This window comes from Oncorhynchus mykiss, chromosome 10, assembly GCF_057628025.1.
Source record: "Oncorhynchus mykiss isolate SJ-2025 chromosome 10, ASM5762802v1, whole genome shotgun sequence".
NCBI lineage: Eukaryota > Metazoa > Chordata > Actinopteri > Salmoniformes > Salmonidae > Oncorhynchus > Oncorhynchus mykiss.
In genome coordinates this window covers 19,766,259-19,790,477 of record NC_143031.1, presented here as the reverse complement: position 1 = coordinate 19,790,477, position 24,219 = coordinate 19,766,259, and the positions used below count along the sequence as shown (strand labels likewise).

The 24,219-nt window shown below is 43.3% G+C and overlaps 1 protein-coding gene across 2 annotated transcripts in view; it reads right to left on the bottom strand.

The window, feature by feature from the left end:
• The window catches only part of LOC110533463 (alpha-tectorin), a 47,928-nt gene that overhangs the window by 16,449 nt on the left and 7,260 nt on the right, over window positions 1-24,219 (bottom strand). Inside the window, exons 2-13 of one of the 2 annotated variants that reach the window (XM_021617692.3) lie at window positions 20,665-20,726; window positions 20,227-20,366; window positions 19,780-20,067; window positions 19,239-19,376; window positions 18,781-18,946; window positions 18,267-18,679; window positions 17,543-18,113; window positions 16,631-17,241; window positions 13,790-14,360; window positions 12,909-13,579; window positions 2,626-3,310; window positions 2,025-2,224 (exon numbers count right to left, since the gene is read on the bottom strand). In XM_021617692.3, the coding sequence (XP_021473367.2) occupies window positions 2,025-2,224; window positions 2,626-3,310; window positions 12,909-13,579; window positions 13,790-14,360; window positions 16,631-17,241; window positions 17,543-18,113; window positions 18,267-18,679; window positions 18,781-18,946; window positions 19,239-19,376; window positions 19,780-20,067; window positions 20,227-20,366; window positions 20,665-20,725 (4,515 nt within the window). In that variant the 5' untranslated portion in view covers window position 20,726. Of the gene's footprint in view, window positions 1-2,024; window positions 2,225-2,625; window positions 3,311-4,578; window positions 5,365-12,908; window positions 13,580-13,789; window positions 14,361-16,630; window positions 17,242-17,542; window positions 18,114-18,266; window positions 18,680-18,780; window positions 18,947-19,238; window positions 19,377-19,779; window positions 20,068-20,226; window positions 20,367-20,664; window positions 20,727-24,219 lie in introns of those variants that run through there. The other variant, XM_090186093.1, reaches the window with a different exon arrangement.

Genomic DNA, 24,219 nt, shown 5'->3' with positions numbered 1-24,219 from the left:
TTCACCTGGTGTTAAAAGAATGTTCCAAGACCAAATGTTTTATGTTCTTTAAAAGTTTGTAAAAAGTTTCTTTAGGTTGTGGGAAAATTTTGGGGATATGACAAGAGATAGTTTTAGTGTTATGGGAACCTATCCAGATGTGCTGACATTAAAATTATGTTTGTATCAGTGTGCACAAAATACGAATATAATGTTGCAAAAATGTTAACAGAAAAGGTTCTCAAAACATTTAATTAGGCTTTGGGAACAGTGTGGGTACATTATAAGAGATGTGCTTTGTTGTGGTAACGTTCCTAAAAATTAAAGCTAGGTTACACAAGACATTCCCATAAGAATGTTGACATAACACCTAGCCTGGACCAAATAAAGACATCCTCTCTTTCAGTAGAGTATATCTGTGCCTCAACTTCACTGTTGTTTTGTTTTTAAAGAAACATGGTTCAAAAATATGTGGGATTGAACCTGAAATATTAGGATCTCCAACCAGATCATTAACCCTCTTCACCACCAGTGGATATCTTTGGCCTTGCAGGATTTTTACAGTCTAATATGGTCTATCAGGACACAGAAGACATTTTCTGAGTTATTCAAATGTTCCCATTCTCTTCCTATGCTGTGTACTGTAACACTGCATATTATGACTTCTCTCTTTGCTATTGTATTTTTTGTTGTGTTCACAATTCATTGAAAACAACAACAGTAAAGTACTTAATTGTTACCCCAAAATGATTTGATATTAAGATTAAAACAGTTGCATTGGACCTTTAAATCAATAAAAGATTATTGCATTGAACATCAATATGTTTTTTATATATTTCAGAATGGCTTTTGCTTTTATAAGAAAAGGTCAAATTATTTTCTTATTTAGTTTGATGGTTTGGAGCCTGTATTTAAGAAGCATATGAATTCACAATAATTCAAGTTACTTAAATGAAGCTCAATCAAACTCAAATCCAATTTTATAATACTTCCAACACGTGACGGAGAAAGGAAATCATCTAATACAGTTTTACAAGTACACAGCATGTGAAGAGGATGGGAACATTTTAATAACAACAAATGATGATGTTCTATGTCCTGATTGACCATATTAGACTGAAAGAACACTGCAATACAGATATCCCATGGTGGTGAAGAGGGACCCAATGAGTCCCAACATAATGCCGGCATGATTTAGGACTTCTAACCCCTTTTAAACTACAGACTACAGACGATCGTGTGTACTACAGTTTGAGCTACAGACTGGGTTATACTATTGGATTTGTCTATTTCATCTGCCTCTGTAGATATCAACCATTAGTCTGTGTGATTAACAGGGGCTGCTAGCGTGGTCTTTGTGAGACAAGGGCAGATACCGAAGGGGCTAAGCCAGGTCTTTTATTTTTACAAAAACGTCTGTGGAGTCCGAATGGTTTGAGATACAAACTATTAAAAGATATCTAGGAAAAGCTGAGACTCTCACAAACATGTATAGAAATACAGTCGGTATGATGCATTTTGCGTCATATGATGTGGTAGTTTGTGTCATATGATGTGGTAGTTTGTGTCATATGATGTGGTAGTTTGTGTCATATGATGTGGTAGTTTGTGTCATATGATGCAAAATGCATCATACCGGCTGTATTTCGGTATTTTGAAAGTTATATCTTGAAAACTTGATTGCTGGCATGCAAAACATGTTGGGACGATATCAACAATGGACTAAGGAAACAAATACCAAAAGATAGTTTTGGGGTGGAATTTTTCTTTAAACATTGTATGAATCCCATCACAACTGAGCCTATTTAGTTTTTTTAGTAACCTCTCTCTTGTAATATACCCACACTGTTCCCATAACCAAATTAAATGTTCTGGGAACACTTAAAATAAACATTATATAAACATCCTCACAACTGGACAGTTTTTGTGTTATGAGAACATTTGCCGTGACCTAACATATGTTCTGGGAACTTTTTGTTTGCTGGTACCATGTCAGGTGAACAGTATCGTCTGTGGAGAGAGACTACTCTGTGTGATTTACTCACCTCATAGTACTTGCCGTCCGTGTAGCAGCCACAGTTCTGGGGCAGGATGCAGCCTTTGCCGTTGAGGACGTAGCCCTGGTCACACTGACAGCCCTCCACACAGTCCTGGGTGCACTCCCTCTGGCCTCGGGCTGGGGCACACTGCGGCTGGCACACTGACATGCAGCCAGAGTAGTGGCTGTTGGCTGGGCATGTCAGCACTGAGGAAGGAGAAAAAGTAATCATGTCCTCAACGAAGATGTGGGTTAAGACCAAAATGGCACCCTATTCCTTATGTACAGTAGTGCACTAGACAGACATGATAAACCTTTTTTTTATTTACCTGGCACTGGCACTCTGGACAAATTACAAGTCTGGGTGCATTTAGTGGATGGTATACGCAGAATAGATATGAACAAAATATTAGTTAGCTGTTCATGTGACAATGTACGTCATTGTATAGGAGGGGTTACATAAAGCTCCTGCTTGTGATTAATCTCTTCCTTAATAATATGACTGAAAACTCCATGTAACCTTTGAGAAAGTATAAGGTATTATTATCTAGTAAGCTATTTCTATTGAAGTGTAGTCCCATGTGAGCCTCAATTATTATTGTGCTCACCACAGGGCGTGTCACTTCTCCAGCCTAACACGCGCACCCCCTGGGTCTGGCATGTGCTGGTGTAGATTTGCAGCCAGTTGCAAATAGTTTCTGGGGCGCCCTGGTCCAGGCACGTGTCCTGCAGACAGCTCTGGTAAAAGAACGCTGGCGCCACCTTGCTGTGACAGCGTGCAAACACACCACCGCGGTCCGCGATCAGCCCGCACAGACGCACTGCCTCGGGCTCCACAAACACGTACAGCCCGTCACCCAGGTGGAATCGGATTCCCGTGTAGCCCCCGCCTTCAACATTGATGCCTCCTCCCTCGACATTTTGGGCCCCATCTTCCACGTTGGCATCCGTGACAAGGAGAGGGGCGTCGACGGCGCCGAGGCCTCTCTCGACCAATCCACAACGTGGGCACGAGTCGCCGCAGCCTACCTGGCAGAAGGTGTCCCGATCGGCCCAGGCCATGCCCCAGTCGTTGGTGGTGAAGGTGGGAGGAGAGGAGAGTGGCATGCCCTGGCACAGGCCGCAGGTTGCGTTGTAGAGGCGTCTGGGCAGCGTGAGCAGGAGCAGGGTGTTCCAGTCGAAGGCTACCTTCAGGCCAAAATCCGTCTCCAACACCAGCTGCATGCCGAAGGTGAAGATGTGGACCTTCCCTGGTCCCAGCTTCAGAGGCAGGTATAGACGCTCCTTATTCACCTAGGAGATAACATGAGAGAGAGTCATGGCTGTGTGTCTGTGTGTGTGCAGGGACGCCGTATAGGGGGGGAAAGTTAAGATGATTCTAAGGGCCTGTGACTGACAGGGGCCCTAAAAAATTATTAGAACATGAGGTTAATAATTTAATATTGAAAAAAATGTACCTATCATCATTAATATAATATTTTATTTACAATGTACTAATAAAACTAACAGTTTATTTTTCTTTTCTTGTTTTTGGCTAAAAGTAAACATCCAGAGAGCCTCTGTTTGCATGAAATGGTTCTGTCCTGCCCCCAAACTGGGCGGGAAAGGTACTTGGTAGCAGTGAGTATCATGTCTCGCTTCCTAAAGAAAAATCTGGCTTCCAAAAACTAAAAGAAAGACAGGAGAGAGAAAAGGGCGACACTATGTTTATTTTTTTTTTTCTTTTTACAGGGACAGTGCACATTAATCAACCTTTCAGGAAAAGTGCCGGTTTTAGCCAGCCAGCTCATTTTCAACCGCAGTCCCTGGGCAGGTTATAATGTGTCACCCAATTTTGCACAAAGGAAGGTGGGTGTAGTCCGTGAGTGGTGGAAATTAACCTGTTAGCTTAGTCCATAGTGAAATATGCTACTTTTGCTCCCCTAACATTAGTTACTTAATATTTTCACAGAAAATTCGGAGTGTTTACATATCGCTCCACTATTAATCGACATTTAAACAATGCAGGCAAACCTTTAGCAAGCTAGTCATACTAAATCAGGGATGCTGGCCTTCTAGGCAGAGTTCCTCTGTCCAGTGTCTGTGTTATTTTGCCCATCTTTACTTTTTATTGGCCAGTCTGAGATATGGCTTTTTCTTTGCAACTCTGCCTAGAAGGCCAGCATCCCAGAGTCGCCTCTTCACTGTTGACGTTGAGACGGGTGTTTTTTGCAGGTCCTATTTAATGAAGCTGCCAGTTGAGGACTTGTGAGCTGTCTGTTTCTCAAACTAGACACTCTAATATATTTGTCCTCTTGCTCAGTTGTGCACCGGGGCCTCCCACTCCTCTTTATATTCTGGTTAAAGCCAGTTTGCGCTGTTCTGTGAAGGGTGTAGTACACAGCGTTGTACGAGATCTTCAGTTTCTTGGCAATTTCTCGCATGGAATAGCCTTCAATTCTTAGAACAAGAATAGACTGACAAGTTTCAGAAGAAAGTCTTTGTTCCTAGCCATTTTGAGCCTGTAATCGAACCCACAAATGCTGATGCTCCGAATACACAACTAGTCTAAAGAAGGCCAGTTTTATTGCTTCTTTAATCAACAGAACAGTTTTCAGCTGTGCTAACATAATTGCAAAAGGGTTTTCTAATGATCAATAAGCCTTTTAAAATTATAAACTAGCTAACACAACTTGCCATTGGAAAACAGGAGTGATGGTTGCTGATAATGGGTCTCTGTACGCCTATGTAGATTTTCCATAAAAAATTAGGCATTTCCAGCTACAATAGATATTTACAAGCACTGTATTTTTTATCAATTTGATGTTATTTTAAAGGATAATGTGCTTTTCAAAAACAAGGACATTTCTAAGTGACCCCAAACTTTTCAACGGTACTGTACACACACAACACACACACAGTCAAAAGTTTGGACACACCTACTCTTTCAAGGGTTTTTCTTTATTTTTACTATTTTCTACATTAACAGTGAACACATCAAAACTATGAAATAACACATATGGAATCATGTAGTAACCAAACAAGTGTTAAACAAATGAAAATATATTTCATATTTGAGATTCTTCAAATAGCCACCCTTTGCCTTGATGACAGCTTTGCACACTCTTGGCATTCTCTCAACCAGCTTCACCTTGAATGCTTTTCCAACAGTCTTGAAGGAGTTCACAAATATGCTGAGTACTTGTTGGCTGCTTTTGCTTCATCTGCGGTCCGACTCATCCCAAACCAGCTCAATTGGGTTGAGGTCGGGGGATTGTGGAGGCCAGGACCTCTGATGCAGCACTCCATCACTCTCCTTCTTGGTCAAATAGCCTTTACACAGCCTGGAGATGTGTTGGGTCATTATCCTGTTGAAAAACAAATGATAGTCCCACTAAGCGCAAGCCAGATGGAATGAAGTACAGTTGAAGTCAGAAGTTTACATACACCTTAGCCAAATACATTTAAAACATATTTTTTCACAATCCTGATATTTAATCATAGCAAAAATTCCTTGTCTTAGGTCAGTTAGGATCGCCACTTTATTTTAAGAATGTGAAATGTCCGAATAATATTTATTTCAGCTTTTATTTCTTTCATCACATTCCCAGTGGATCAGAAGTGTACATGCACTCAATTAGTATTTGGTAGCATTGCCTTTAAATTGTTTAATTTGGGTCAAACTTTTCGGGTAGACATCCACAAGCTTCCCACAATAAGTCCGGTTTGTAAGCCTCCTTGCTCGCACACGCTTTTTCAGTTCTGCCCATACATTTTCTATAGGATTGAGGTTAGGGCTTTGTGATGGCCACTCCAATACCTTGACTTTGTTGTCCTTAGGTCATTTTGCCAAAACTTTGGAAAAATTTGCTTGGGGTCATTGTCCATTTGGAAGAGCCATTTGCAACCAAGCTTTAACTTCCTGACGGATGTCTTGAGATGTTGCTTCTATATATCGACATCATTTTCCTTCCTCACGTTGCCATCTATATTGTGAAGTGCACCTGTCCCTCCTGCAGCAAAGCACCCCCACAACATGATGCTTCATGTTTGGGATGGTGTTCTTCGGCATTCAAGCCTCCCACTTTTTCCTCCAAACATAACGATGGTCATTACGGCCAAACAGTTCTATTTTTGTTTCATCAGACCAGAGGACATTTCTCCAAAAAGTACAATCTTTGTCCCCATGTGCAGTTGCAAACCATAGTCTGGCTTTTTGTTTATGGCTGTTTTGGAGCAGTGGCTTCTTCCTTGCTGAGCGGCCTTTCAGGTTATGTTGATATAGGACTCATTTTATTGTGGATATAGATACTTTTGTACCTGTTTCCTAAAGCATCTTCACAAGATCCTTTGCTGTTGTTCTGGGATTGATTCGCACTTTTCGCACCAAAGCACGTTCATCTCTAGGAGACAGAACGCGTCTCCTTCCTGAGCGGTATGACGGCTGCGTGGTCCCATGTGTTAATACTTGCATACTATTGTTTGTACAGATGAACGTGGTACCTTCAGGCGTTTGGAAATTGCTCCCAAGGATGAACCAGACATGTGGAGGTCTACAATGTCTTTTCTGAGATCTTGGCTGATTTCTTTTCATTTTCCCATGATGTCAAGCAAAGAGGCACTGAGTCTGAAGGCAGGCCTTGAAATACATCCACAGCTACACCTCCAATTGACTCAAATTATGTCAATTATCCTATCAGAAGCTTCTAAAGCCATGACATAATTTTCTGGAATTTTCCAAGCTGTTTAAAGGCACAGTCAACTTAGTGTATGTAAACTTCTGACCCATTGGAATTGTGATACAGTGAATTATAAGTGGAATAATCTGTTCGTAAACAATTGTTGCAAAAATTACTTGTGTCATGCACAAAGAAGATGTCCTAACCGGCTTGCCAAAACTATAGTTTGTTAACAAGAAATTGTGGATTGGCTGAAAAACAAGTTTTAATATTTCCAACCTAAGTGTATGTAAACTTCCGACTTCAGCTGCATCGCTGCAGAATGCCCTTGGTAGCCATGCTGGTTAAGCTTGCCTTGAGTTTTAAATAAATCATTGATAGTGTTACCAGCAAAGCACACACACCTCCTCCTCCATGCGGAGATCATCCATTCACCAACTCTGCGTCTCACAAAGACACAGCGGTTGGAACCAAAAATCTGAAATTTGGACACAGACCAAATGGACAGATTTCCACCGGTTTAATATTCATTGCTCAGGTTTCTTGGCCCAAGCAAGTCTCTTCTTATTATTGGTGTCCTTTAGTAGTGGGTTCTTTGCAGCAATTGAACCATGGCCTGATTCAAGCAGTCTACTCTGAACAGTTGATGTTGGGATGTGTCCGTTATTTCAACTCTGAAGCATTTATTTGGGCTGCAATTTCTGAGGCTGGTAACTCTAATTAACTTATCCTCTGCAGCAGAGATAACTCTGGGTCTTCCTTTTCCTTTGATGGTCCTCATGAGAGCCATTTTTATTTTTTTACATTTTATTTCACCTTTATATAACCAGGTAGGCTAGTTGAGAACTAGTTCTCATTTACAACTGTGACCTGGCCAAAATAAAGCACAGCAGATTGACACATACAACAACAACAGAGTTACACATGGAATAAACAAACATACAGTCAATAATACAGTAGGAAAAAATATATATATATTTAAAGTCTATATACAGTGTGTGCAAATTAGGTAAGATAAGGGAGGTAAGGCAATAAATAGGCCATGGTGGCAAAGTAATTACAATATAGCAATTAAACACTGGAATGGTAGATGTGCAAAGGATAAATAAATAAATACAGTATGGGGATGCGATAGTTGGATGGGCTGTTTACAGATGGGCTATGTACAGGTGCAGTGATATGTGAGCTGCTCTGACAGCTGGTGCTTAAAGCTAGTGAGGGAGAAATGAGTCTCCAGCTTCAGTGATTTTTGCAGTTCGTTCCAGTCATTGGCACCAGAGAACTTGAAGGAAAGGCAGCCAAATGAGGAATTGGCTTGGGGGGGGTGACCAGTGAGATATACCTGCTGGAGCGCGTACTATGTGTGGGTGCTGCTATGGTGACCAGTGAGCTGAGATAAGGCGGGGCTTTACCTAGCAGAGACTTGTAGATGACCTGGAGCCAGTGGGTTTGGCGACGTGTATGAAGTGAGGGCCAGCCAACGAGAGTGTACAGGTCACAGTGATGGGTAGTATATGGGACTTTGGTGACAAAACAGATGGCACTGTGATAGACTGCATCCAATTTGTTGAGTAGAGTGTTGGAGGGTATTTTATAATTGACATAGCCGAAATCGAGGATCGGTAGGATAGTCAGTTTTACGAGGGTATGTTTGGCAGCATGAGGGAAGGATGCTTTGTTGCAAAATAGGAAGCTGATTCTAGATTTAATTTTGGATTGGAGATGCTTAATGTGAGTCTGGAAGGAGAGTTCACAGTCTAACCAGACACCTAGGTATTTACAGTTGTCCACATATTCTAAGTTAGAATCGTCCAGAGTAGTGATGCTGGACGGCGGGCAGGTGCGGAAAGTGATTGGTTGAAGAGCATGCATTTAGTTTAACTTGCATTTAAGAGCAGTTGGAGGCCACAGAAGGAGAGTTGTATGGCATTGAAGCTCGTCTGGAGGTTAGTTAACACAGTGTCCAAAGAAGGGCCGGAAGTATACAGAATGGTGTCATCTGCGTAGAGGTGGATCAGAGAATCACCAGCAGCAAGAGCGACATCATTGACATCATTGACGGTGTCCTGTGCGAATTTAAGTGTGCTCTCTCTAATTCTCTCTTTCTCTCTTTCTTTCTCTCTCTCGGAGGACCTGAGCCCTAGGACCATGCCTCAGGACTACCAGACATGATGACTCCTTGCTGTCCCCAGTCCACCTGGCCGTGCTGCTGCTCCAGTTTCAACTGTTCTGCCTTATTATTATAGGACCATGCTGGTCATTTATGAACATTTGAACATCTTGGCCATGTTCTGTTATAATCTCCACCCGGCACAGCCAGAAGAGGACTGGCCACCCCTCATAGCCTGGTTCCTCTCTAGGTTTCTTCCTAGGTTTTGGCCTTTCTAGGGAGTTTTTTCTAGCCACCGTGCTTCTACACCTGCATTGCTTGCTGTTTGGGGTTTTAGGCTGGGTTTCTGTACAGCACTTTGAGATATCAGCTGATGTACGAAGGGCTATATAAATACATTTGATTTGATTTGATTGACAGAGTCGAAAGCCTTGGCCAGGTCGATGAATACGGCTGAACAGTTATGTCTCTTATCGATGGAGGTTATGATATCGTTTTGGACCTCGAAATGGTCAGTAATCTGTTTGTTGAGTTGGCTTTCAAAGACCTTAGAAAGGCAGGGTGGGATAGATATAGGTCTGTAGCAGTTTGGGTCTAGAGTGTCTCCCCCTTTGAAGAGGGGGATGACCGCAGCAGATTTCCAATCTTTGGGAATCTCAGACGACACGAAAGAGAGGTTGAACAGGCTGGTAATAGGGGTTGCAACAATTTCAACAGATCATTTTAGAAAGAGAGAGTCCAGATTGTCTAGCCCAGCTGATTTGTAGGGGTCCAGATTTTGCAGCTCTTTCAGAACATCAGCTATCTGGATTTGGGTGAAGGAGAAATGGGGAGGCTTGAGCGAGTTGCTGTGGGGAGTGCAGGGCTGTTGACAGGGGTAGGGGTAGCCAGGTGGAAATCATGGCCAGCTGTAGAAAAGTGCTTATTGATATTCTCAATTATAGTGGATTTATCGGTGGTGACAGTGTTTCCTAGCCTCAGTGCAGTGGGCAGCTGGGAGGAGGTGCTCTTATTCTCCATGGACATTACAGTGTCCCAGAATGTTTTGAGTTTGTGCTACAGGATGCAAATTTCTGCTTGAAAAAGCTAGCCTTAGCTTTCCTAACTGCCTGAGTTTCATCATAGCGCTTGATGGTTTTTGCGACTGCACTTGAAGAAACTTTCAAAGTTCTTGAAATTTTCCGGATTGACTGACCTTCATGTCTTAAAGTAATGTTGGACTGTCGTTTCTCTTAGCTTATTTAAGATGTTCTTGCCATAATATGGATGTGATCTTTTACCAAATAGGGCTTTCTTCTGTATACCACCATTACCTTGTCGCAACACAACTGATTGGCTCAAAATGAATTAAGAAGGAAATAAATTCCACAAATTCACTTTTAATAAGGCACACCTGTTAATTGAAATGCATTCCAGGTGACTACCTCATGAAGCTGGTGGAAAGAATGCCAAGAGTGTGCAAAGCTGTCAGGGCAAACTGTCTGCGATTTATTTAGAATTCAAGGCACACTTAACCAGCATGGCTACAACACCATTCTGTAGCGATACGCCATCCAATCTTGTTTGTGCTTAATGGGACTATCTTTTGTTTTTCAACAGGATAATGACCCAACACACCTCCAGGCTGTGTAATGACTATTTGACCAAGAAGGAGAGTGATGTAGTGCTGTATCAGATGACCTGGCCTCCACAATCCCCCAACCTCAACCCAATTGAGATGGTTTGGGATGAGTTGGACCGCAGAGTGAAGGAAAAGCAGCCAACAAGTGCTCAGCACATGTGGCAACTCCTTCAATACTGTTGGAAAAACATTCCAGGTGAAGCTGGTTGAGAGAATGCCAAGAGTGTGTAAGCTGTCATTAAGGCAAAGGGTGGCTATTTGTAGAATCTCAAATATTAAATATATTGTGATTTATTTAACACTTTTTGGTTACTACATGATTCCATAGTTTTGATGTCTTCTAGTATTCTACAATGTAGAAAATAGTAAAAAATAAAGAAAAACCCTGGAATGAGCCAGCGTCCAAACTGTTGACTGGTACTGTATGTTTATTTTATTTTAATTTTTTTAACAGGACAAATATAATGAGACACGTGCCCTTGTGCCCCCTATGATCATGATGGCTCTGTATGTCTGCCTGTTTGTTTGTGTGTGTTGTCGTGGTAATTTCCTGTATTACTAAATGAGGAGAGTTTACAAACCACACACAAGTCAGAGTTATACTTAAACTTCATATTTTAATAATATGAGCTTAACCATAGCCCTGTGACTCTCAGATCAATTCAGTGTCTATAAATGAATTCTGAAGGTGTCAACATAATGGCAACTGAGATTTTTTTATAGCAAAGATCCACCCCTCTCAACTTACATGACAAACCACAGATCTCAGGAACTCTTCACAAAGGGCCTTTTACTTAAAAAAATGAGTATCCCATAGCGAGATGGCATTAGTTATAAATTATCGTTCAGTTTGGTCTCTAAAACAAGATTCTAATCTCGTTCCTGGTACTTCATAGTACCAAAACATTACCTCACTATCTGGAATGCTCTTTAGGCTTTATTGGCCAAAGACATTGTAAATCTCCTCTGTCAGTGCTATCTCATAGAGGCCCATCCTCAGTGGAACACTGAACACACAATAGTCAACCGATTCTATTCTGTCGAATAAAACAACCATTCTAATGCAATACAAAGATTATAAAATAATCTTACAAGCACTATAACATAATCTTGCAATTTTCCACGACATCTTCCCATCACATGGTATAACAGATACATTCACATATGAAGAAAAAGTTCAATTCTGACTTCTCCCTTTCTGATATTCTGCATATTACCAGACATATAAAAGACAAGCCTGACCTCTCCCCTCTCTGGGCCCCAAGTGACTTTTCCCTAGAGAAGAAAGGAAAATACAACTGCCGACAGTATAGTCCAAAAAAATACATCCTAAGGACAAGTATCTCACATAAGCATATTATGAAAGTAAATAAAACATTTAATTTATCAATGTTACCTAACTAATTCTGATTCAGCCATGACAGTGTGTGTGTGTGTGTGTGTGTGTGTGTGTGTGTGTGTAGGATCAAGTGTGTGTATTGTGGTTTTTCTCAGATCTTTGGGTTGGCTTGTGAACCCTTTCCAAATGTCGCTCAGGTCAGCCGTTCCTCTGAGCCCAATCCAGCCCGATAAAAGATGTTGATTGAAATAAGATCTACCCTGAGCCAATCAAAGAGGAATTCACACTTTTTTCCGTTATTCTATAGGCTTGATTAGCAAATAACTATCCCTTACACATCCAACCACTGTGACCTTCACAATACATCAGTCACATTGGAAGGATGAATACGCACTGAAATTAAGACATAATAAGAACACATTTCCCCTGTCACTTTTCAGTTGGATTCTCTGAAAGGCATTGGTAAGATTATTGGCCTGTTCCCATTACTTACCACAGAGGTTTCTTCCTAATAAAGTCTAACAAGATTGACTGTGCCTCGAGAGTTTTTCACACTACTGACTCAAACCAAACCAAGCATTACTGAGCATTTCACAAAGGACAATGTGAAATAAAAATATCAGAGCCGGGCCTCCCAGGTGGTGCAGGGTATTGCATCGCAGTGCTAGCTGTGCCACCAGAGACTCTGGGTTCGAGCCCAGGCTCTGTCGTAGCCGGCCGCGACTGGGAGGTCCATGGCGACGCACAATTGGCCTAGCGTCGTCCGGGTTAGGGAGGGTTTGGCTGGTAGGGACATCCTTGTCTCATCGTGCACTAGCGACTCCTGTGGCGGGTCGGGCGTAGTGCGCACTAACCAGGTCGCCAGGTGCAGGGTGTTTCCTCTGACACATTGGTGCGGCTGGCTTCCGGGTTGGATGCGCACTGTGTTAAGAAGCAGTGCGGCTTGGTTGGGTTGTGTTTCGGAGGACGCATGGCTTTCGACCTTCGTCTCTCCCGAGCCCGTACGGGAGTTGTAGCGATGAGACAAGATAGTAACAACTAACATTGGATACCATGAAATTGGGGAGAAAAGGGAGTAAAAAAATACATAAATATCAGAGCCAGTACAGTTTGGTTCAGGAGAGGTAGTGTGAAAAGGGAGAGGTAGTGTGAAATCCACTCACCGTGATGGTGTGTTTGTAGCTCCGAGACACCTCAATCTCATAGCCGTAGACCTCCAAGATGAACCCTCTCACCCAAATGGCCTGCCCCGTGTCCCTCTCCTCGTTCCGGGCTGACAGCTTGAAGTGAGGGAAGGTGTCGCTGCTGCTCGTCCCAGGCTGGGTGGCGGGGCTCTGATCCCCATCATCCTCCCCCACCACCCCGCCGTTGCACGCCGTCGTAGCCAGCCTCAAGGTACAGCTGCTCTGTAGCTCGAAAGGCACACCGCCGAACGGAAGGAAGTGGCTGTAACCGGCGGCAACGCATAGCGCCTCGGTGCGCGGCTGACAGAAGTAGAGGCCCTCAAGGCCCTCCTGGCAGTACTCGCCCTCCCCACATGGTGCCAGAGTGCAGTAGACGCTGTTGTCCGAGCCGTTGCAGTAGCAGCGCTCTTTGCACTCCCAGTCGGTCCAGAAGGTTTGGTTGGTGGTCAGCTGCCGGCTGCCAAGGTCGAGGCAGCCGCAGTCACTGCGTGCCACGCACTGGCCATCGCGCAGCGCAAAGCCCTCCTCGCACTGGCAACCCTCCTGGCAGGGCAGTGGGCACGGCTCCTCTGGCTCGTCAAGGCCGGCGCAGGTCAGCTGGCACGCGCTAGTGCACTCATCAAAGTGACTGTTCTCTGGACAGGGCAAGGCTGCAGGAAGGAGAGAGAGAAAGGTGGGGGAGAGAGAAAGAAAGAAAGAGAAAAAGTAGAGAGATAAAGACAGATGTCGAACAGAGACAGAAACAAGAGAAACACAAAAATAATTAGCAGATTCAATGCGTGGTTCATAAAGGAAAAATACATGGTTAGTCAATTACTCAACAACATTCCAAGGTGGTGGTGGTGAGGGGACTAACTCACGGCAATTGGTAGCACTCCTCCAGGCGGCAAGGCCCACCTGGGCGTCCTGACAGGCTGAGGCATACGCCTGCAGCGAAGAGCAGAGCGCCGAGCGGTTTCCCTCCCGCACGCACATGTTGTACAGGCAGTTCCGGAAGAAAGGGGAGGGGTTGACGGCACCGTGGCACGCCAGGAAGGAGCTGTTCCCCGGGTCGTTGATGTTGCCGCACATCCATGGGCTCTGGTAGAGCCGCAGGTCTGTGCACATGCGGTACAGGTCGTCGCAATCGCCGTTACATGTCAGGTCGTCGGCGATGGCCCGCCAGCCTTCGGTAAAGAGTTCGGGGGATTCGGCCAGACGGCCGTTGGGAAGACGGAGGTCGTCGCTGGCATTTCCGTTGAAGAGGCCGCACAGGCCACAGGTGGCGTTGTAAAAGAGGGTAGAGAGGGAGATGTTGAGGTAGCCCTGGCGGGTGTAGCGCACTAGGACCAATCCGCTGGACTCCACCACGGTGGCGTTGCCCGGGGCGCGGTAGATCATCAGGGTCTCCAGAGGGTGGATATAAGGTAGTAGTACCGGCTCACCGTTCAGCTGGGAATTAGAGACATCATAACATTGTGTCACAGACTGGTAATAGCAGGGTAAATTCATTTGAATTCAATCACTTTTTGACAGCATCCCTTTTGATTTAAACAAGATTTTCCATACATGTTTGCCCAGGGAAGAAGTGGTCAGGAAGTTACTTTTTGGACCTGAATGCAAAAACCAGGAGATAAAGGTGCTCAAAGTTGAACCATTTTGCATATCCCATAATACCTTGAGACAACCATGTCTTTATCGCTGGGAAAGATAAATGGTTGAGTTTGATATCATTTAAAAGTTTACAAAACGGGTTTGTCAAACTATTTTATTTTATAATAATTTCTTTCAAATATATATATACATATATATACATACATATACATACACATATATATATATATATATATATATATATATATATATATATATACATACATATACATACATATATATACATACATATACATACATATATATATATATACATATATATATATACACATACATATATATATATACACATACATATATATATATATACACATACATATATATATATATATATATACATACATATACATACATATACATACATATATACATATATATATATACATACATATACATACATATATATACATACATATATATATATATACATATATATACATACATATACATACATATATATATATACATATATATATATATATACACATACATATATATATATACACATACATATATATATATACACATACATATATATATATATATATATATATATACATACATATACATATACATACACATACATATATATACATATATATATATATATATATATATATATATATATATATATATATATATATATACACACACACACACGGCATTATTTTACCTTAAACGTCAATTATCAAACATTATGTAAATTCTGATTGTTTTCATATTCGCGTATGTTGTAGCTTAGACCCTACTTTACATCATCTGTGGGTTTTTTTTGTGCCTGCCATTGGTTGATACAACATGCTCTTGAATACAGGGTGGGTGTCATTTCAATCATAGAAATGTAATTCATAGATTGGACTTATCCCTTCAGACAACTGCAATTTAGCTAGTACACCATTGAAATTGAATTTACATTTTTACTTCGAATTACTACAACAAAGATGGCCGCCGAATCACCCACCGTTGAATGTCAACTTAAATGGTCATGTCTATTCTATTATCTATATTTCTATGATTTCAATAGGTTTCCTATGGAAGATTGACAGTATTATTTGAAACAAAAGATATTCCCATCCAAGTCAACATTCTCTGATGTGTGGACCTCCAACCATCTTTGTGGTACCATTTGAAAGTTGAAATGTAAATGCTTTTAACATTTTTGTAAATGACACCCATCCTGAGCATGACACCCATATTCAAGAGCGTGTTGAGAGCAACCGATGGCGAGCACAACACAAGGTGATGATGTAAAATTAAGTGGAAGCTACAACATATGCGAATATGAAAACTCTAGTTCATGCGTTTTTAGATAATTGGTGTTTAAGGTTAAAAAAAAATACAAAAAACATGTCCAAGAAAAATGATCAAATAGTTTGACAACCCTATTTGTAAGCTTTTAAATCAATCTCAACCATTTATCTTTTCCAGTGATGACGACATGACATGGTGGGGTATAAGAAATTGGTCAACTTTGAGCACCTTTATCTCCAATATGTCCCTTTCTGAGCACTTATACCATTGGCAAATATTTATTGAAGGTTTCATTCAAATCAAGAGGGGTGTTGTCAAAAAGCCATTTAATTGAAATAGATTTACCCGGCAGCAACATTAAATCACTGTAATGTAGTGTTGGGATATACATATATTCCAGCTAAATTACTTTGAGCATGAGAAAGGTATCTCATGATAACAGACTTTCAGGGCGAGTTTCCCAGACTCATAATTAGCCTATCCCTGGTGTAAAATTATGTCAAATGGAGTTTCTCCACTGGAAGTGATTCTTAGTCCAGAAGTAAAGTTAGCCTAGGTCTGGAAAACCGACCGGCAACGAGGCCCACAATACTGATGCCTTCTGAATACATTTTCAACAGAATCTTTACAGATCTCTTTTTCTGTCAGGAGACTCATACGTTTTCTCTCAATCATAAGACTGAGGTAGTACCAAAATAGCCTGGTCCCATACTGTATGTTTTGCATGACAATGAACAAACACAGAGACAATTTGGCTAAAGCACAAACAGATTGGAGCACCAGGCTATAATACTGACCTTCACTGTGTCAAAGTCCGATCCACCCATCTGGGCCTCCAGGTTGGCCACCCTGACCACCACGGGCCTCATCCAGGCCGGACCCTTGTTCACCAACCGCCGGCCCATCTTCACCTCCACAGCCGACACGTTGGCCGGCGTCGGCCCGCATGACCTCAGCAGGTAGTAGGAGCTGTCGTCCGGAAAGAACATGGAGGCCCCGTCGAAGGAGGCCGTCACAGCGTTCTGGCCCAGAGAACACACTCCCTCCCTGCGGGGGTAACAACCCAACAGGCCGACCTCCGCCACACACACCTCGCCTTCTCTACACGAGTCATTGAAGCAGGAGACTTCGCCGTTGGGCCCACAGACACAGCGCAGGGTACACTCTCTGGCCTCGCCAGTGGGGCCCGCCCAAAAAGTGTCGTTGAGGGGGTAGTAAAGGCCGTCACGCTCGCAGCCGCAGTTCTGCCGCCGGACACAGCGGCTGCCACTCAGCACGTAGCCTGGGTCGCACTGGCAGCCCTCGGTGCAGGGGTGGGCACAGTACAGGTGAGCGGTGAGGTCTGAGCAAGAGGCCGGGCAGGCACTGGTGCACACCTGGTAGTGGCTGGACTCAGGGCATGTCAGGGCTGGCAGCAAATCAAAGGAGAAAGAGGATGTTATATTACAAATTATATTAATGAAACATTGTTATGTTGTTATGTGTTAAATGATTACTACTATAAGTTGTATTATGATATTGTGGGGGCAAAGAAAGAATGAGAGATAAAGACAGCTGTTGGAGTAAGCAATATTAACCACACCTAACAGAAACATCAAATTACATCTTTATTTTAGGGATAAGTAGCTATGAGTCCCTTTCATGTCCAAACAAAACCATTCCTACCCCGACATATGTGGGAGATACATGTGGGACAGAAGAGCACCTACCACAGAAGGTGCGTGATCTCCAGGGTCGTATGGTGACCCCCAGGGCTTGGCAGGCTAAGGCATAGGCCTGGATGGCCTGACAGAGGGTGGTAATGTTGTCCCTGTTGCTGCACATGTCATAGACACAACTATAGACGAAGGCCGTGGGGTCCACCACTGCCCTGCAGTCCCTGAAAGGCCCATCTGTCTTGTTGATGAGTCCACAGTAGTCCGGGCGGAAGTAGAACGCCTCGGTCAACGGGTCACAGATACTGCAGTTCTGAGCGCAGCCATCCGTGCAGCGCCAGTCAGCATCCTCTGCCCGCCAGCTGCCACCTAGCTCCACCACGCTCTCGGCCAGCGAGCCGTCGGGCAACACGGGGTCGTCAGCAGGGTCATCGTTATAGTTACCACACAGGCCGCATGTGTTGTTGAAGTAGGAGCTAGGCAGGGAGATAGAGGCATAGTGCTGCCCGTCGTAAGACACCAGGAGGCCAAAGTCGGTCTCCAGGGCGACAGCAACACCTGACTGGTACACCCTGACCGCACCCAGCTGGAGTTGGACTGGCAGTGTCTTTACCAGCCCATCCACCTGGAAAAGAAAGAGCTAGGAGATTCAGGGCGGATTATGGAGTTTAGTACCACGTAAACACCATATTCGATAACCAATAGAGCGGTACACAGAATCTGCTGGTCTTACCTGTCAAACTACCTGATCAGACCACTTTTATGTACCTAGCCTCACCTGTACAGTGCCCAGGCTGCCCTTAGGCAGGGTGACGCGGTGGCCGTACACCTCCACAGTGACGTCCCTCAACCAGGATACGGAGGCCACGCCGCGGTTCTCGTTCTTTGCCTCCACGCTGAAGAAGGGCAGGCCGGCCACCTCCCAGCATGGCCGCGCAAGCAAATAGGAGCAGGTGCCCTGGAAGTGGTAGAGGAAGCCGTCAAAGGTATGGTAGTGTGGGTCACCGAAAACCACGCAGGTGCTGGTGCGCGTGGGCTGGCAGTAGAAGGCACCCTCCTGCTGCTCGCATGTCTCCAGCTGGCCGCATGGCGCCTCCTGGCAGAGCACCTCATTGTCCAAGTCTAGGCAGCGGCACCGCTGGGAGCACTGATCAGACAGCCAGAAGATCTCGCCGCGGCGATAGAACCGCCCTAGGAGAAGATATGGACATTCCTAATGACTATGGGGTCTTCCCGAACCTAGATATTTGTCCTGTGTGTCAAGTCTTTGTTATGTTCCACTTCATACTCACCATTGTAACTGCAGCCATTGGCTGGGTCTATCAGGGCAGTGTCTATACGGAAGACCCAGCGGCCAGGCAGGTTAACATTGGTCGTCTGCTCGATTTCAACCACGTCATTGGAGCGGGACCCAGGCAGGTTGAGGAAGTGACCAATGTCTCCTCCATTAAAACCTGACTGGAAATGGGAGAGATGGGGAAAGGCAAGTGAGGAGGTTATCACTTACTTAGAGGTGGGAGGCATCAAGATTGATCTGCTGTATTTCAGCTACATCTGGGGGGTTGGTCTTCTGTGTTTTAGAGGTCATAGGTGGGACTTCATGATTGGTCTGATATGGTTTTAGGGGAGGTATATGGGACATCATGGTTGGTTGGTTGGTTTGGTGTGTTTTAGGGGTAGTACATGGGGAAATGTGATTGGTTTGATGTGTGCCGTTGGTGGTATATGTAGGTTATCATGATTGGACTACCTGTGCTGTGGTTCCACCTAAACCAGTCAGAGGGTCTCCTCCACTTGCAGTGCCTGTGCTCCAGTTGATCTCTCCATAGTTGAACATGGAAAAGCATGACAGACCATCTGATATCAATACAGCCTGAAACGTGTTAACCTATAGAGAGGTGAGAATATGCAGGCATAGTAAGTTCAATATGAGCCCAAAGAGAGGGAAAAGAAAAACCCTGAGTGAGACTAAATAAACAAAGATTCACCACCTGGCAGAACGGACCTTTTAACAGAACGGACCATTAGACTAAACATATACTTACCTAGAGTTTCAATGAGATTTCTATTTGAGGCAACATTTACCTTCAGTTCTGGCTAAGGATCACAGACACACATGATTTTTAAAATTTCTTCTGGGATAAATGGTAATGTCAGTGGCCATCGTCAACTAAGGCCACATACTGTAGAACCCCAATTCAGGTACCATCTCTTTTCTTGTGCGTGTGCCTAGAGGTGTTTTGAGTGTGGAGCATAATAATCCTTGTGATTAGTGATTGTGGTTATTTTACCGGGGTGGTCTGACTGCCTCCGTAGAAGGTGACCTGGTGCCAGGTTGTGATGAAGACCCAGGTGGCTGTGAAGGTGGGCATGTTCTTGAAGTACTTGCGGATGTCTTGTGAGGCCCGCTCCAGTAACTCTGGGTCTGTGCTCTCGCGGTAGTACACGTCTCCGCGGATGCCGTTGTGCACGTCTGCCCATAGTGGGGCGATGAAGGATCTGCTGTCACTCAGGGGGAAGGCCTCGGGGGTGAACTGGCTCACCTGCACGTTGAAGGAGATCACACCGTTGTTGTTGACCTGCAGAGATTGAGAGGGAGGCACGTTAATGATTGATGTGTTGATGAACAGATTGGTGATAAAAAGAACAATTAATCGTTAGGTGAATGAAATGGTGGATTAACATTTCTCTGAGATATTTGCCATTATTGAAGGAAATAAGGGTATATAGGAGCTTACATAGATTGAGCGATAGGGGTTATTAAAGAAAATGAATGGCATGAGTATAATTATTTCAGTGGAACTTCCATCATCCATCTTGGGTGTCTCCAGATCTCGGTGGACGGGCCCATAGGGGTACATGATCTCTTGAGAAAGAGCTGAAGGAAGAAGGAGACAATTGTAACAGATCTAGCAAAGAAGGGAGAACAACTGGTCACATTTTTAGATAGACTACTCATGTCATCTGAGACATTTTTGAGAATTCAATCAAGACAATATCAATGTTGTGCTTGTTAAACCAGAAAGAAAGGGAAAATAACTTATGCCTTCTAAACATACAGAATTTTTACTCTTTCATAACGGTCTATAAGACAGAGGTCATTGAATAATTTGCTCTGATACCTCTATATAAGATACAGAAAACATGTGAATCAGAATGGGATCCACGTCACTCACCTCTCTGAGTAAAGAAGCTAAAGAGGTGGAACAGAATGACTGGAGTGCCTGGCCTGAGCATCCTAGATGGAGGAAAGAGAAAGAGGGGATTGAAGTAAGTCCACTGGGTACAATGAGAGTGAGAATAGTTAATTCAGGACAAAGCATTTAACGAGAGTTATTCAGGAAGGGCTTGTTGATTTAGTTTTTCGGATTCTTCCATAGCCATAGACCCCCAAAACCTCATGAACAACAGCGCCAGCAACTATAATCCTATGTCTTCTAGGAGGCTGATACCAAAGAAGGGTAAAATGACTCACAGAGACAACTTCTCATAAACAGGAGCATTTAACAAGAGCACTGGGGAGCAAGGGAGTACCGGCCAGCCGGTCGACGACGACGACGACATGTAACTTCTTTAAAATCAGTCTCCCATGTCTCCCTTGGGAGTACCCCCTTCTCCCCGCCGCGGTGGCCCATTAAAGGAGCCCTGAAAAGGCCCCATTATGCATTCAGGAACAATGTGTCAGGATCACATTCGCCTTGCGGTCCCGTGTGAGTGGACCACAGTGGGGCTATGCCCTCTCAAAGCCATGGACCCTGCGGCCCAACCCAAGCCTCTCCGCTCCAGAGTCTCCTTGATGGGAGCTGGGCCTGGGAGCTCATTACCACGTCTGTTTGGGAGCCATGTCTTGTTGGCTAAAGAGAGGGGAGCGTAAACAGTGGAGCACTAATAGCTTTAATTGAGCAGGCTTGAATTGCTAGGGTTCTTACTGTGGCCCTCTGGGGTTGCGTCGGTGCCTGGCTTGGCCGGCTTCCCACTGCCAAACCAGAATGTACAGCCAAGTCCATCCAAGGGAAAATTCCTGATCTAATTCAATTCAACATTTGATTGAATGGTAGCTGAATGTTGATTGAATGGTTGTCGTCAATTGAATGTAAAAATATCATTTAACGTTGTGTCCTCTCTGATTTGTGCCTGTAAGAAGCTTGGAGAAAGTCCCAAAGGGGTTCAATGATTACGTTATTACTTCATTACTGATTTGAAAAACCAAAACTCAAGGTACTTTTTTTGCATAGGTGGTTTTTTAATTGCCTTTGAAAGTGATCACAGAGAATAGCATGTTTTATTCATAATGGACAATGTTAATTGATATCCATGCCCATTGATCTACATAATCCAAATTAAGCGTTTGTAGATGTAGTTTAAAAAATATTCATTTATAAAACTAGATCTATGTAAATTTTTATTTTTTTAAATGTATTAGTTCATGTGGCTCTTGACCTTTTTGCTAAGAATGAGAGATACAGTATCATATGCAACATTCTGGGCACAAACTGGTTGAACCAACATTGTTTCGAAGTCATTTTACAACATATTGTGACGTGGAATCTATGTGGAAAATATATTGGATTTGAAAAAAGTAATCAACGTAAACTGGTGGAATTTCAACCATAGGATTATGTCATCATTGTAACCAACTTTCAACATAGGCAAACCTTGTATAAAATATGTTGAATTTGTACCTTTGAAACAATGTCAGACCTTCAATGTTATATCCACTATCAGGAAAAAAACAATCGGCAAGGCAACACATCCTACTGGAGAGTTGATCTATTTACAGCTATTTGTTTGGCTATCCATCCAGGATTTTAAGCAAGCCCTGGTTTAGCTTTGTCACTACTAACAATGTGCTATTGTGAGAATGATTATTGAGAGATCTCTTAATAAAGGAATATATTTCACTGTTGCTATCGAAGTCATTCCTTTTTTGATATATTGTATTTTAGTTTTCGTTCTTTAATGTCACACTTGCGCAGACCCAAGTTCTCATCGTATCCACACTCAGTGTTGTTTCTAATACTTGTAAGACTCTACCCCATATGACAAATTGTGTTTTATTTCTGTCTAAAATAATGAAGCAGTATATTCTTCCATTCTCTTAACGTTGGAGTATCATTTGACTCCCAGTATTTAAGTAATAGCAATATTGTCCAACCCACTGGGTATCTCACCGCACCCCCATTTGCCATGTCTTGGAATATGCAGATGGGTGGATTAAAAGTCCATTTACATTGTCAAACTTCTGACATCCAACTTTCTAACTCTACCTTTAACTTTTGGACTTGATAGCTCTCGCAGAAGTTATGAATTACTGAATTAGTGTTAGTTTTACACTTAAGACATGACTGACATTGTTGTTTCTAATTAAAGCATTTGTATCTTTAAAAATTATGAATTGGTTTGGTGTGTACTCATTTTGTGAGGGCTGTGAGGTGTTTACCAGGTTTATTTGGCATAAAATAGTATGCTTTTTTTAGTGTAACCTGAAGCTGTTGGCTCTCTTCAAAAGTAAAATATCATATACAGTGGGGCAAAAAAGTATTTAGTCAGCCACCAATTGTGCAAGTTCTCCCACTTAAAAAGATGAGAGAGGCCTGTCATTTTCATCATAGGTACACTTCAACTATGACAGACAAAATCAGAAAAAAAATCCAGAAAATCACATTGTAGGATTTTTTATGAATCTATTTGCAAATTATGGTGGAAAATAAGTATTTGGTCACCTACAAACAAGCAAGATTTCTAGCGCTCACTGACCTGTAACTTCTTTAAGAGGCTTCTCTGTCCTCCACTCGTTACCTGCATTAATGGCACCTGTTTGAACTTGTTATCAGTATAAAAGACACCTGTCCACAACCTCAAACAGTCACACTCCAAACTCCACTATGGCCAAGACCAACGAGCTGTCAAAGGACACCAGAAACAAAATTGTAGACCTGCACCAGACTGGGAAGACTGAATCTGCAATAGGTAGCAATAGCAATTATTAGGAAATGGAAGACATACAAGACCACTGATAATCTCCCTCGATCTGGGGCTCCACGCAAGATCTCACCCCGAGGGGTCAAAATGATCACAAGAACGGTGAGCAAAAATCCCAGAACCACACGGGGGGACCTAGTGAATGACCTGCAGAGAGCTGGGACCAAAGTAACAAAGCCTACCATCAGTAACACACTACGCCGCCAGGGACTCAAATCCTGCAGTGCCAGACGTGTCCCCCTGCTTAAGCCAGTACATGTCCAGGCCCGTCTGAAGTTTGCTAGAGAGCATTTGGATGATCCAGAAGAAGATTGGGAGAATGTCATATGGTCAGATGAAACCAAAATAGAACTTTTTGGTAAAAACTCAACTCGTCGTGTTTGGAGGACAAAGACTGCTGAGTTGCATCCAAAGAACACCATACCTACTGTGAAACATGGGGGTAGAAACATCATGCTTTGGGGCTGTTTTTCTGCAAAGGGACCAGGACGACTGATCCGTGTAAAGGAAAGAATGAATGGGGCCATGTATCGTGAGATTTTGAGTGAAAACCTCCTTCCATCAGCAAGGGCTTTGAAGATGAAACGTGGCTGGGTCTTTCAGGAAGGAGTGGCTTCGTAAGAACCATTTCAAGGTCCTGGAGTGGCTTAGCCAGTCTCCAGATCTCAACCCCATAGAAAATCTTTGGAGGGAGTTGAAAGTTAGTTTTGCCCAGCATCAGCCCCAAAACATCACTGCTCTAGGGGAGA